The following is a 14761-nucleotide window of genomic DNA, read 5'->3' on the forward strand; positions in this document are numbered from 1 at the left end:
GCTTTGGGTGATCTCTTCTACTTCCATCTTGCCTTCTAAAAAATTGGCTGCTTATAGACTGATGAATATCCTCGGGTGTGGGTTTTGAAAGCAAGACCATATTTCTTCCCCCGAAAACTATACTGGGTGGCATCTCATAAGGGTGTGGACCAGGGAAACCCTGTTTTTATTTAGCCATAGCCTGGACAACTGAAAATCTGATTGTGGCCTGGATCAAACCAGATTCCTCGGAGGATGTAGAGTGAACCAATCAGGGCCCATTGGAGGATTGTCTAAGTCGAAATCCAATATTGCTTTGTTCTTTCATATTTTGGACATTTATAAAGCAAAAAGCTTGCGGCAGGGACTTGGGCAAGTGGAAGAGGCAAAGAGATACATAATCCAATGCTATGCAGATGGCGAGGGGAGGTTTGTGAAGACAGACTCTTGCAGGATGTATGGATGGAGGAGATGGGTCAATGTCTTTACTTCTTCAGCATTCACTTTGCCATACATTCACTTTGTAACATTTAATTCCTTTACTTCTTCTGTCTTTCACTTCTTCTAACATTCACTACGCCATTACAGAGTGAGACATTGTTTCCCACCCGTTTTATTCCTCCACTCCACCTTGACCCCAAACCTAACCTCATAGGTAACCTTACCATATCTATTTCGACCTTGACAATGGTAAAATGAAGACGAAGTAAAGGTAAGAAGAAGTAAATACAAGTACATGTCTGATGAAGTCAATGTAGAAGAAGGTTTTCAGGCAAAGTAAATGGGGGATGTGGACGAGACAGGTTCATGTGAGTGTGCTCCAGTATGACACAGGGCAGAAGGAGTTGCGTCCAGGTAAGCACTGTGTACTCCAATATCATCTATGGATTGATGGAAATGGGTTTCTCAAAGAGCGAAGGGTTGGAGGTCAATATACAATCTATGGAAGGAGGTGATGGGTTTGTGGGAGTATACTACTGTGTAAAATACAGGTTGGAGAGGGTACACTAGAGCAATCTATGGATAGAGAGGGGTAGGGCTGTGTGTGTGTTCTGCAGTGTGATGTACAGATTGAAGGGGGGAGTGTCAGTGACCAGTCTGTGGGTAGAAAGGATTGGCTTGAGAAAGTATAATACAGTGCGATTTACAGATCTAAGGGGGTGAGTCCATGTCTGATTGATGACTGGAACCAGGTGGGTTTGTGTGAGAAAACTGCAGTGTGATATATTGATGGCATTGGGTCTGGCAAAGGGAATTGTTGGGTCTGTTTACTCCTGTATGTGGTATTTCTAGGGTGGGTGGATGTTGGTGTTTGCGAGTACACTTCAATGTAATCTATGGATGGAATGAGAAGGATTTGTGGAACTGTACTCCAAATAACCTCTTAATGGAGGAGAGGTTAAACCAAGTGTAATGAATTACAAATAGGCACATTTCGACCTGCAACTTATAGCATTGTCTGCACTTCATCATTTTCTATGTCTAGGGCAGACTGAATACTTCAGTACAACACGTGGATAGAATGGGGTGAGTTCTGTGAGTGTACACCTAGGTTGTGAATGGGGTGGTGAGTTTGTGAGTTTATGCCAGCGTGGGCTATTTGGGCACCATTCCTTATGATGGGTTTATTTATACACGTATACTCCAGTATCAGGTATGAAGGCAGGTTTCTGTGAGTATATTCCAGTACAATCTATAAAATAAAGAGGGTGGGTTGTACACGTATAATCCTTTACCATGTATGAATGGATGGTAGGTTTTATTGGTATACTCCAGTATAAAATCAGGGTGGCTTTGTACATGTATGCCGCAGCATGACATTATGTATGAAGTAAGTGTAAGTAAACTCCAACACGTTCTACGGATTGAAGGGTGTGGGTTTGCCAAATACTTATACAGACGTATAATCAGCATTTGCATGGTTATACGCTATTATGACGAACAGTATTAAACCTCTAGACAAAGAAAGACTTACCTCTGGTAATTTTCTTTTGATGGATGTTCCTTCCACATATTCCTTAGCTTAGATATATTCTTCCTGCTTTTGAATGTCTAGGAAACTTTTTTCGATAGCACAGGGCACCATGCCAGATTGCCATTGAAGTCCCTCGGCACACACCATCCTTGAGTTCGGATGTAATTTCGGCATTGTTATAAGCCGCTCGCATTGTGCCCCAGGACCTCTTCAATCGTTATTTCCTTGTGGTTAGCTGCATTAGGGAACCAGTTGTTATGACTAACAAAATGTGTAAGGGAGAGCTCTTTACCAGAGGGGCATAATGGGAGGGCGAGGAGTATTATAACATCCATCAGAAAGAACATTACCACAGGTAAGTAATTTGTTCTTCTAATGGATTGTGTCCTCCCACAGATTCCTCATGTTAGACAGACGCTCATAGCAGTTTGGTTATGTAGGGGGAGGGAAGAGTGAATTCCGAGATGAAGGTCAGACCAAGACATATTCCAAGACTGCCCTACCAAAACGAGCATCCTGGCCTGACAGAGTGTTCAGGCAGTAATGCCTTGTGAACTTATGAAGCAAGGACCATGTTGCTGCCTGTTGATGCCCAATGTCGAGACTCTTCTTTGGAGAACCGAAGTAGCAGCCATCCCTCTAGTCGAGTTTTCTGGATACCCTTGGGAATCTCCTTGCCTGCATCAGAGTAGCATTTGGGCACATATAATACTACCCATCGTGATAGTGTTTGTTTTGTCACCCCTTTGCTTAATCCAGGACCGACATATCCTACAAAGAACTGGTCCTCTATCCTGAAATCCCTCATTCTGGAGATGTAAAAGCGTAACACCCTCTAGGGTCTAGCCTGTGCAGAAACTCTTCCTCTTTGGATGGGTGAAGAAGAGGGTTAACACTAGCAGAAACATTTTCTGAGGTAGTGAATCTGAGACACCACCTTAGACATGAAGGCGGGTTGTACTCTGAGCATGATGTATTATGTTTAGACAGTGAAAGGTGGTTTGCAGGAAAGAGCTTGCAGTGCATTCATTCTACAAGCAGATGTGATTGTAACCCAAAATATAGTTTTAAATGTGGGAAGCATGAGCGGGCAAGAATACAGCAGCTCAAAAGGATCTCCCATTAGTTAAATCAAGACAAAATTGTAATCTCAGCCCAGCACTATGAAGGGAGCAAGGGAAAAAGTGTTGGTAAGGCATTTAAGAAATTGGATCACAATTGCCATAGTGAAAATGGATTCTTGTTCAGGCTTGTGCATAAAAATGGAGAGCACATCCAGATATAATTTTATTATAGTCACTTGTAACCTCTGTTGGGAGAGGTGTAAAAGAAAGGACAGTACTGTAAGTGTGTTGCACATGTAAGAGTATATGCCCTTTGATCCACAACAACTTCAAGATCTCTTCCAAAGGCAGCAGTAAAGAGCTTTGCTTGCTGGTATTCTAGCTGAAAGGAAAACCTCCATGACATCTTCAGGAAGGTCCCATTCTCTGTACATGAGCCTCTCAGTAGCCAGGACTGAAGATTGAGGGTGCTCTATTTGGATGGAGAACTAGGCCTCCTGCATGCAAGAGTAAATCCACTATCTGAGAAAGATTGTATGAAGGGCAGATGGCCATGTCCAGAAGGTCTAGGTACCACGTCCCCCTGGCGCAATCCTGAGCAATCAGGGTCATGGTTGTCCGGAACCTCCTAATGACATGAAGATGACAGAGATTCGTGGGAATGCATGTAGAAGTGGAAAATGCCAGTCCATCACAAACATGTCTCCGATTGCTCCTCTCGGAGGAAATTCCATGGAGCAGAAGAGCTTGCACTTCCTGTCGGAACTTGGGTTGTGAACAGATACACTTGAGTGGCCCCCAGAGGGAGAAGATCTCTGGAAGAACCTCCTAGCACAACTCCCACTGGGTTGGGCATGAGCCCTGCCTACTCCGGGCGTCCAGCGTTGTGTTCTCCGCTAGATGGACTGCCGACAAGGAGATCCCATTCTGTGATTACCAAAACTAGAGCTGCATTTCCTTCATGCACAGAGGTAGTAACCCCACACACCCTCTCTTCTTGAGGTGGAGCATGGCCACCATGTTGTCCATCATGATCAGGACAGTCTTCCACTATATTAAAGGCAAGAAGCCACCAGTGCCAATCTGATGGCTTTTAGATCCAACAAGGTTATGTGGAGTCTCTTCTCTGCAAGAAACCATAACCCACTCACTGTTAGCTTGTTCAGTTGTGCCCACCATCCTTCTGAAGAAGGCATTTGTAACCACAGTTGCCTCCAGGCACGGTTTCCAAAAATGTTCTCCCACCAATTCTTTCTCTCTGCATGCCCAACACAGGAGGTTGTGTGTGACCACGTACAGGGCCTGAAGTAAGTCTGTCATGCTGCCTGAGTTTTGTGGCCACTGAGATCTGAGGGCCCACTGAAGCAACCACATTCTCAGTTGGGCCTTCGGCACCAGATAATCGCAGGATGCTATGAAACCCAGCAACCGCAGGCAGTCTTGGGCCAGCAGTGTGTTGGCGTTCTGACATTTTGTGACCATCTGCAGAATGTGCAAAGCCCTGAGCACGGGATCGAAAGCCTGTCCCAAGGAGGAGTCCATGACCGCTCTCATGAACTGAAGCATTTGTGATACCTGGGACTTCTTGATGCTGAAGGAGAAGGCAAGTTCATGCAAAAAGTAACAGGTGTGGCTGAGATGTTCGCAATCCTGCTCTGGGCAGCGAGATCTGATCAGTCAATCATCCAGGCAGGGGAGGACGCAAATCTTCCCTCTCCTTAGACTGGCCGCAACTACTGACAGCAATTTGGTGAAGACATCCAGGGTGGAGGTTAGACCAAAAGGTATAACCCGAAACTGATAGTGGCTGCTGCCAACCATGAACCTCAAGTACTTCCTGTTCTTGTGATGTATGGGCACATGAAAGTAAGCATTCTGGAGGTCAAGTGCCACCAACCAATCCTGGAGCTCTAGGTCCTGGAGAATGTGTGAGAGTGTTACCGTGTTGATTTTGTCCTCCCAGAGGAACTTGTTGAAGTGCTAAAGTACAAGACCAGTTGCAGACCCAAGTGCTTTTTCTGTACAGAAAATAGAGAGCATACTATCCCTGGTTCCTTTCTGCTGAAGACACTTTATCTTTAGCATCTTCCTCCAGTAAAGAAGCAATTTCCTGCTGGAGTAGCGGATCTGGAGTCCAAAACAAATGCGCGTGGGTGGTGGGTAATCTTGGGGGCATTGCAAAAATGCAAGGCATTAGCCCTAGGTCACCACTTTACGTACTCATGCATTCGAAAGTGCCACCATTCTTCAGAGTGCAGGGCTGACCTTACTCCCACAGGAGAGGAATTCAATATTTTTTCAGAATGGTTTTGGTGTGGTTGCAGTCTTGATGGGAAAGAGGCTACACTGCTTGGGAAGAATTTCCCCCTTCTACATCTTGATGGTCGTAAACATTTTCCTTGTCCCTGTCTACGCGTGGCTTGGCATTTACTGCATTGGCTAAAATAGCTGAAATAGCAAAAAAGCCTGCCTCTCTGCCTTTGTGTAATGGGTAGTACTGGTTGCTGATTCACTGCTGCACCCATAGAGTGTGCTGCAGCTTTCTAAGCTTTTAGTTTTTCTAGGCTGTCATCAGAAGTGGAAACCGAATGCACTGCCTAACTGAATAGCCCATGATTTTGAAACAAAATTCTACCCATTTCTCTGCCAAGACAGGTTTTGATGGGAATTCTGATAGATGTCTGTTGGGCAAGGAGTCCGTCGAGGAAGAATGTCCATGCCGTCTCTTCTTCTTTGATGAAGATGAGGAGGAATGATGGAAGTCTCTTCTTGAATAAGATCTCTTCAGATGTTTTTTGGCTCTCGTTTTTTCCATCTACGGACTTCAGAGCACCTACCTCAGAAGGTTTTCTTCTTGAAGAGATAGTACTAGGCCAATTTAACGTTGAGCATCCAAGAACCAATTTATACAATCTCTATTTTAATGCCTTATGACATATCGACTGACACGAGCTGCAGTCCACGACTTCATACGTGGTACTAAGAAACCAGAGGCAGATCCTGTAAGGATCAGTGAGTGACATTTTAGCATCACAGTCTTTTGAAACCGGAAGGTTTCAGGTAGGCATTGTGAAAGAAAGTCGAGAAAATCAAAGTGAGTCATAAGAATGTGTGAGGCATGAAATAAAAGTTCAGAGAAATTTGCTGAGCATGTGGAAAAAAGGAACAGAGGTCATGGACAAGGTGCAAGCTACCTATACTAACCCCCAACATCACATCCAGCCATGAGGAAGGCGCACACCAAGGGACCTCAATGCCAGTGCTGCATGGTGCCCCTGGCTGCTGAAAATGTTTCAGAGGTCTGATAAAGCAGGAGGAATACATCTAAGATGGGGACTCTGGGAGAACACAAGCCTTTTTCGAAATATTACTTATTCAAGAAATATGCATCTTCCCACGAACTACATTTGTGAATTTGATAGACGTGAGATACTGTTTTTCTTTGGGAAAATCAGCAAAATAAGCAGTTAGAAAATAACATAAATAGAATTTTAAAAAAGGAAATGGAGAGTCTCTCTCCTTCACCTGCACACAATTGGGAGGCACTGAAATAAACGTATTAGGACGTAGGGCTCACGCGGGCACCCATGAACGCAGCACTACCACAGAGATGTAAGAAAGGATCCTTACGCTGCAATAGAAATGTTGGCTGCAGACATGGGGCTCACTTCTGCCACCTCCTTAGCTTTCTGGAGTGCTAGCTTCTGGTTCGTAGCTTCTTCCATCTCCTCTTCATCCTGTGTTAAGAAGTGAAAGACGTTGAGCAAGACTGTCACTAAAATACTAAGAACAGACGTGTGGCTGTGCTCTTTATGTCATGTGTAACACAAAAACAAGTGCAGAAAGTGAAAATGGCTCACATCATGGCCAACAGGGCTTCTATTACATTTGACATTCTCCAGGCTTCCTTCTGCTCACAACCTTTCTCTAATATTTATTTGCACCCACAGGTTGACTGCCATCATAGATACGTTTACTTATGAGATTCAAGTGCATGTGAAGGACACAGCTTGGCATACACCTCTGGGAGGGGACAGGTTCCTTCCAAATCACAAGCAGGATATGACTTTGTTGAATGAGGAGGGATGACTGCAAGACAACTATCTGGCACAGAATAGTCCTGAAACTAGGATCATGTTAGTGGTCCGGCAAATGTATCTGTCTATTCCCTTGGCCAACTTTCATGGGGACCAAACCTATTTCTATACAGTTAGACAAAAGCCTTTGTGATGGACCATTCTCTTTCAGGCCATCTACAAGGGTGACAGATAATGAAAATCTACCTCTGCCACCTACATTTTCTGAACAACAACTGGTTATATAAACTACTTGAAACCACAGAAAATGAGACCAAAGTAATCACTAATGCAGTACACCTAAACCCAAACACAGCAATCACCATGGACAATGAGAAAAAAGAACATCTCAGGATCTATACCTATTGGAAGCACAGCTATGTTCAGCAATGCACATCCACGGACAAATGAGATACAACGCCCATGGTGAGCCATTCTGCCCTTCAGTTACAGGTGCCATACTCAGTAACACTTTTTCACCACCTCCCATTCCTGCACAGCTGTCCTCTCTATGTGTGCTCAATGCTTGTAACGTTCCCAAACGCGACTACAGCCATTGTTTGGCACTGCCTTCAGATAAATGGAGCTTATAGGGGGCACACACTCAAGCTGCCCAGGGACCGGATGTGTCCTTTCCAGCCTACAGCTAGTACCCTGGGCTCAGAGACTAGGGTATTTACCCCTAGAAAAGACGACTACATGTATACCTTTTGACTCATAGCAGAGGTATGTGTTTCTTCTTTTTAATACTCTGCTCGCTATTTGTAATGGATACACTTAATTTGTTACATTATTCTGTTATAAAGGTCATTACGTCTGTGGAGCATTTCCCCCATTAGCCTCTGTGCTATTTCAAAGCCACCAGACCAACCCATTAACTGAGGTATGTGCCATCCTTATTGTTATTTGATAAGTAATTGCTTTGCCCTGGTACATGTAGTGGGTATGTCAAATATTACCTTTCATGTTGCCTTTACCTTCATAGGTCACAAAGTTTATTGAGCGTTTGTTCTACCCGTCTTTTTAACACTGAGCTGATTCTTATTAGATCAACACATTCCCTTTGAATTCTAGGTGAGTTGTGGCTTCTTTATAAATAATCATCAACCCTTTTTCCCTTTCTCTTTTTTTTCTACCAGGGTGTTTGGTCCTGAGAAAAGCGACAATATCCAGCTCACCAAAACACTTTTTGGGTGCCTTTAGTAAGTCTTATGACACATTTTAACCTCACATTCTAGCGTTGACCTTGGTTTTTCGTATTCTGGATTGCTATGGCATCTTGAACCTATAATGTTGGTTTTAGCACTCTGCTCACTCTTCACACCTGTTTAGCACTTAGGGGCATTGGTCTTTCATCTACACCAGTTATAGGTGTTTCTTCTTTTTTTGATATTGTATGTATATTGTATGTCTTAACTAATCGATGAAGAAAGATTAAATCATGTGACTCTACCATGAGTTGTTTGGTACTTTAAAATAAAAATAGTATGAGTGAATACATTACTCTGATTTTCAGTTGGTGATACCTATGAGAAATGTAATAGATTTATTAAAACATGGAACGAAGTTCTTACTCAATCCACCAGGAACATTCCCTTATGTGTTGGTTCTGGGCTTGGAGAGTGTCACAGTCTGGTCCATATCAGGCAGGGGTGGGTCATGGCCTCCCTCCCCAGAGGCCCATCTCCCTAAAGAGATTATGGGGTGTGGACCTACCAGTGTCCCCAGCTCTCCCTCCAGATTCAGCCCTAGGCTCACCAGGTAAAGGTATCAATTAGTGAAGTGCCATGAACAGGGAGGGCATTTCTGCAGTCACTGTGCGTGGAAAAGGGAGACAGCTGTACTGTGTGTGGTAAGTTTATTTAAATTCACTGTCAGACCCCGTTTCTTTTCACCGTCAACTGTGGCAATGCCAGTAACCTTGCCTTGTCAAGAGGAGTTGGCCGGGGTTGGCAGATCGGCTGGGGAGAAATCCTGAGTCAGTCATACCCCTGAGATGGGTGGTGGCAGTTAAGAGGGCCCCAATTCCTGCCACCCTGTGTGCCGGCTTGTATTATTGCAGACCGCTGTTATCGCCAACCTTGTTTCCAGTGTCTTTCTGTTGATTGATTTCAGATCACCAATACCAGAAGTACAGCCTCCAGTAATACTAGAAATATCATCTTGCTGCTATGGGAATCACCCACAAAGAGAGAGAGCCCGACTGAAAAAAAGAAAGCCTGACGCACTCCTGGTGGAGTACCTCTGAGACGCCGACTTGTCCAAGCAAAGAAAGCAAGAATCTGCAACCCTATACAGCAGTACTAGAAAACGACAAGGCAGTCGAGGGTAATCGGCGAGCCCATACGAGAGCACAGAGTTCCTCTAGATGACCATGGAAATGATGGAGAAAGGGAAACAACCCTCCCTCCCCCAACTGACCTACTGGGAGGCCACACGGGAACAGGTCACGGAACACAAACTCTAACATGGACTCCCTTACACTCTATCTTTGGTACGCGGCAAGCCCCCGTGGAAAAAGTGGGTAGGGCTTAGCCCCCTTCTTATGACTTTTCATTTCAAACACATGCCTGGGTGGGAAGTCAAAGCCAGATTGGCCAGGGAGAGTGATTTATCAAATCCAAGCAGAGGCAAGGGGATTTACTCAGGGGTCATGAAGCAGGAAGTATGGGTTTTTTTCTAGTGAGGTCAGAACAAGAGACTAACAGGACGCAGGGTGTGGCAGCTTGTGGTAAAAATTGGTGGAGCACGTGAGGTATTGGCTTAGCAGTGAAAGTGGTTCTGCCATTTGATTGCGTGTGTTTGTTTTGCTGGTGTGTAGACAAGGTAGTGTAAGAAGTGCTTGTGAAGTGAATGCTCCTGATTGAGAGGAGGGTGCTTGAGTACTGGTTCAGAGATAGGAGTGGTAGGTTTGGACCAGGGAGTGGTAGTATGAAGGATGGGGTAGTAGTGTGAAGGAGGTAGTACTGGTGTGGAAGAGACAGTAGTAGTGTGGAGAAGGGAGCAGTAGTTTGGAGGGAGTAGTTTTGTGGAGGCAGTAGCAGTAGTGTTGAGGAGGGAGTAGTAGTGTGGAAGAGGGAGTAGTGGTGTGGAAGAGGGAGTTGCACCATGAGTTGTAGAGTAGTGGAAGAAAGAGTAACATCAAATGGTGGAGGCAATACCTAGGACCTTAGAACATCAAATGGACAGAAGACTGGTGGGAGGACAGGAGAAAAGGAAAGAGTAGGAAAGGGAGAGGTAAGAGTGGGCATGTCAGAAGAAGCCTGAATTATACAGTGTGTTTGTAAGACACCACTGCATATAACCTTAGATCACTAATGACAGGATAGAGTAGGGACAGTTAGGAAGTCCCTGAGGGAATTCAGACAGTCAGCTATTAGATTATCATCTCTATCCTTAACTAGGTTTAGACAATAGGGGAAAACATTCAGTAGCACTAAACTGGGGTTTAAGAAGGCCTGGGATAGGTAGGAGGTTCATTACAAGACAAGAGCAACAGCCCTATGGCCCATCAAAGCTTCAATAAAAACCCTTGCAACTGACTAAGAGAGTTTGACTGATTCTTGTGCCATCTGTGATACAACCCACACATTTCTCTTCCAATCTCACCCCTTCATCCCAGCCTCTTATTCCTATTGCCCATCCCAAACCCTTTCCCCACCACTATAGTGCTTTGGGGGAACCATAAGGTGGTATTTCACGATATACAAGAAGTCTGCATACTGTGAAGAAAACTACAGACCCTTCACTGAAACTCTGCTTAAAGTCTCCTCGTAGGTGGCCAGGGAAAGGCAGACACATCCTGATCTTGACCTTAGGGGCGGTGTACTGCGAGAGGATCACATGCAAGGAGACAGGCCCAGGGTGGTGAGGAGATTCTGCGGGATGAGACGCTGTATTTGTCCTTTGAAAGGGAAAACCTCTCAAGATTGCCAAAGCAGGTAATAGCCTATTGCCAATTTGATGTATCTGAACCACATATAAGACCTGTGGCGCTAAGCACAAATACCCTAAAACCTGAACAAGCCTTAATAACAGAAAGATCCTTCAAGGTATTTTAGGATAAAAGTCTTCCTTACTCCCAAAGGTATAATGAAAAGGAATCTACAAATAAAGCCTTAAGCAGAGTGTCTTCTTCTGTAATAAATAATTCTAATGGTTCACCTTTGCATAATTCTAAGGGAAATAAATCTACACTTAAAATCAAGACATTATTTAAAGGAACTAACTTTGTTGTTGGGGACTACACATTCCATAATCCCATAAGTACTGGGATGAGGAAGAGGACTACAGAGTTATGCTGTAGCAGTAGTCAGGCAATTAAGTCTAACAATCCCACACCGGAAGGAACCTGGGAGGCATAAAAGGTCCAGTCAGGTGCAGGAACTCAGAACTAGCTAGAACTGTGACTGGAGTGTATGCAGTAGTAGCAGAGGCAGAAAGAAGAAGGCAGTTTTGGCAATCCAGACAGAAGTGGGAGAATCAGAGGGACGTCGGAACTTGATGCAGCATATTTCACCTGTTTGTTCCCTCAAACTATGAAGTGCAGAGGCTGCGCAGCGGAAGGCGTGCAGGAAGGCTGCCTTTCCCCATGTGAGCCTAATTGCAGAGGTTGCTGTGCAAGTAACGTGTTTGAGACTGAGGTGAGGAGCTGTTGTGAAGCTGTGGGTCTCAGGAGCAAGAGGGGCTCCTTAATTGAGAGGCTGGACTTGAGACACCTTCAACGAGGAAGGGTGTGAGTCCCAAGTGAAGCCAAAAGCAGTAGAAGTTATGCAATCCGTGGAAAGAGGATCACAGAACCCAGTGAGTCAAACCTGGTGTTCTGATTCCTTGCACAAGCATTGCCAGCAACAGTATCCAGCTCAATATTCACTCATGTATAGACAGAAGCAAGCTGAAGTTGCTCGCTGAGTCTTAAACAAGAGGACAAGGGCAAAGTAGCTCTTACGTGTGATTTGGTAATTCTCATATCACTTGTGTGAAGAGCTAACACTGCAAAGGAAATTGTTTAACCCTTAAACCCTATAAACCTTATGAAGAAGAGCTTGTGTGTCTCTCATTACGCAGAACAAACATTGTTGAACATTTAACCTTTGCAAAACGTATTAAGAAGTTGCGTGTGCCTGATTTTGCTTTTCAAAGGAAGACTGAACTCTACCTCTTTATTAATGAGAACAATCATTACTCATAAAAGAAGCTAAGTGGTTAAACATTGTATCTGCAGTTGAAGATAGAGCAAGCATTGCCTAAGCCAAGAATCTTCCCATATTAAGACTGAAAGCAGCTTTTCTCAGAGCCAGAAAGCAATCTAACCAATACTGTGAGCCCAATAGAAGTTTAACCTTGCCTAAGATACAAGTGTGCAAGCATTACCTGAAGTCAAGAGAGTGGCACCAAGGATTCTGAGTAATTACTTTGGCTAACTGTTGGCAGAGAGGTGAAGACAAATTTGAGGAAGGGAAACTTGATGTGTATAAAGATTATTTGAAGTTAACAAAACCTTTATTGCCAAAGACTGTGAGAGACAGAGAGAAGTGGGTCATAAAGGAAAATGGGTTGTTATTGTAGCAGGCAGACAAGAAAGGTAAAGAGGCTACCCCTTTTCAAGAGAGATATTCAGAGGAAGAGTGCTGTGCCTATTTGAATATCACAGTTCGCCCTGCTCGCCGGTCTAGTACCCATGTCAACCGGCCGCATCTTTCCAGAAGGGTGCTTTTGCCCTGTCGTTTCCCTCTCACCGCCACTTTTCAGTGTTGGAAGTTGTAAGGGAAACATTTCAAGCTTGCGGTTAATTCATGCTGCATTCCTCTATGGTGTGCAGCATCTCCCCGCTCGGTCATGTGGCTGTTGTGCCGCCCACAGTACAGCTCGCACCATTCACAGTTGTATAAAACACTTGCTCCTCTATTAGCCGGCACTTCTGTTTAAAGTCTTACTAACGCTTATGGTTTGTACTTTTTCGGAACTCATGACCTTGCATACTCTTATGGACTGTCTTTGCCTTGTGTTTTTGCTGTGGCTTGGCCCCACATGGAACGGATCTTCTGCCTGCCTTACGGAACTGCCTTTGCCTTGTGATTTTGCTGCAACCTTGCCCGCTCGTGGGCAAACCCGTTGCCTGCTCTACGGATTGCCGCTGCCTATTGATTTTGCTCTGGAACTGCTCGTACGGTAAACAAACCATCTGCTTGCTTAAGAACTTCCTCTGTCTTGCTGCTTTCCTGTCATCCCTCACGGAAACTACTTCTTACGGTGAACAACTCCAAGAGACTATTTGGAACTTCCAATTCGTTCTGTGCACTACCTTTGGACGCCTTGCTGCCTATCCAAGTGCACCATCCCGACACTAGCGTGACCCTCGTGCCGCCTGAGTTTAGTCCCCTACTAATGAACCCTTCCTCTTGTTGTTTTCACCTTGTGGATTGACTGGAACCCTGCCTACGACTGGCTTACCTTTCATATTTTCATTGGGTAAGATTACTGGGCCATTACTTCTCCTTTCCTTTCCAAATGATTAGAGTTTGTGCATAATACATCTGCTCTTAGATTCTGAGGGTATCATAAGAACAACCTTTACCAGACGGCCATCTTCGTCCGCATCAGTAGGTTTGTTTTTCCCATAGTGTTACATTACTCCTAGTTTTTGAGGCCTCGCTCTAATCATCTTCTTTTCTTGCAGCCTGGCGTTACTTGCGGTGTTATTGGTGTTCTTACCCGCTCTTTCAACTGATTTGCTCCTCTGCTTCAGTGGTTTTCATTATGAACATGCTTTCAATGAATTTCACAATCGTTTTGAAATATCTTTCACAACTTTCACATTCATAGAGTTAGCCTTAAAAGGTTTTAGTAACATAATTTGGTTCAATGAATTTCACTTGTTTTTTTTATAAGCATCTAAAAATGCATACTTTTAAGTGATGTACATTTGGCATTTTTAACGTTTTTCAATAAATGTTTATGAAAATGCACATATTTGCACTATTCTGAGCGAATGCAAAGAGAACCACATTGGGGGCCCAAACTGGATGAGGCTTCTTCACACCAGAAAAAGTTTGAGCAGTCCTTCTGGATGCCTCTCGAATATGGGATTCACTGAGGAGTGAATCAACCCAGCTGTATTTCTGTGCACTCCTATTGCTGCAAAGTAATTTCTGCACATGTCGATCTGTACCTCACTGAGCATGATGAGTGGAGAAAGATCAAAATCTCATCCAGTTTTCAAGAGGGTTTGAGTTCCTATCTAAAGTCTGCTCTGATACTGGGAATGGGTGGATGACTTCCTTGCAGTCTGGAATTATTTCAGATTCCCTTGAGATAAACCTAAATGGTCCAGAGTTAACTCATCAGGAACCAGGCTGCTAAGGCTGGTGATCAAGGGCAGGATAGAGAACCACCCTCCACCCACCTGCTGGAAAAGAAATGTATGAACCAGTTGAAAGAATATCCAGCCTTTCTTGGCTAGGCAAAGCATGTCCGAAGAGCCTAATTCGGGATGGCCAGAAAGTGGCCACTAATTTTATGGCGCAATGGTGAGACATCTTGAACCTGCTGAAAGGGAGTGGGGGGGAAGGCATAGAGCATCCTGCTTCTACACTTCATATGGAAAGCATCCACCAGAAATTCTCCTCTGTGGCAAACAAATCTACTGAGCGAGAGCCTCAGAGGGC

General features: G+C 44.4%; 1 protein-coding gene across 5 annotated transcripts in view; it reads right to left on the minus strand.

Moving 5' to 3' along the window:
- The window catches only part of CACNA1B (calcium voltage-gated channel subunit alpha1 B), a 2298664-nt gene that overhangs the window by 677971 nt on the left and 1605932 nt on the right, over positions 1–14761 (minus strand). For all 5 annotated transcript variants that reach the window (XM_069609698.1, XM_069609696.1, XM_069609700.1 and 2 more), the window contains exon 18: positions 6649–6755. In XM_069609698.1, coding sequence (XP_069465799.1) covers positions 6649–6755 — 107 coding nt within the window. The remainder of the gene's footprint in view (positions 1–6648; positions 6756–14761) is intronic.

Source organism: Ambystoma mexicanum, chromosome 8 (genome assembly GCF_040938575.1).
Source record: "Ambystoma mexicanum isolate Mex_15411 chromosome 8, UKY_AmexF1_1, whole genome shotgun sequence".
Lineage (NCBI taxonomy): Eukaryota > Metazoa > Chordata > Amphibia > Caudata > Ambystomatidae > Ambystoma > Ambystoma mexicanum.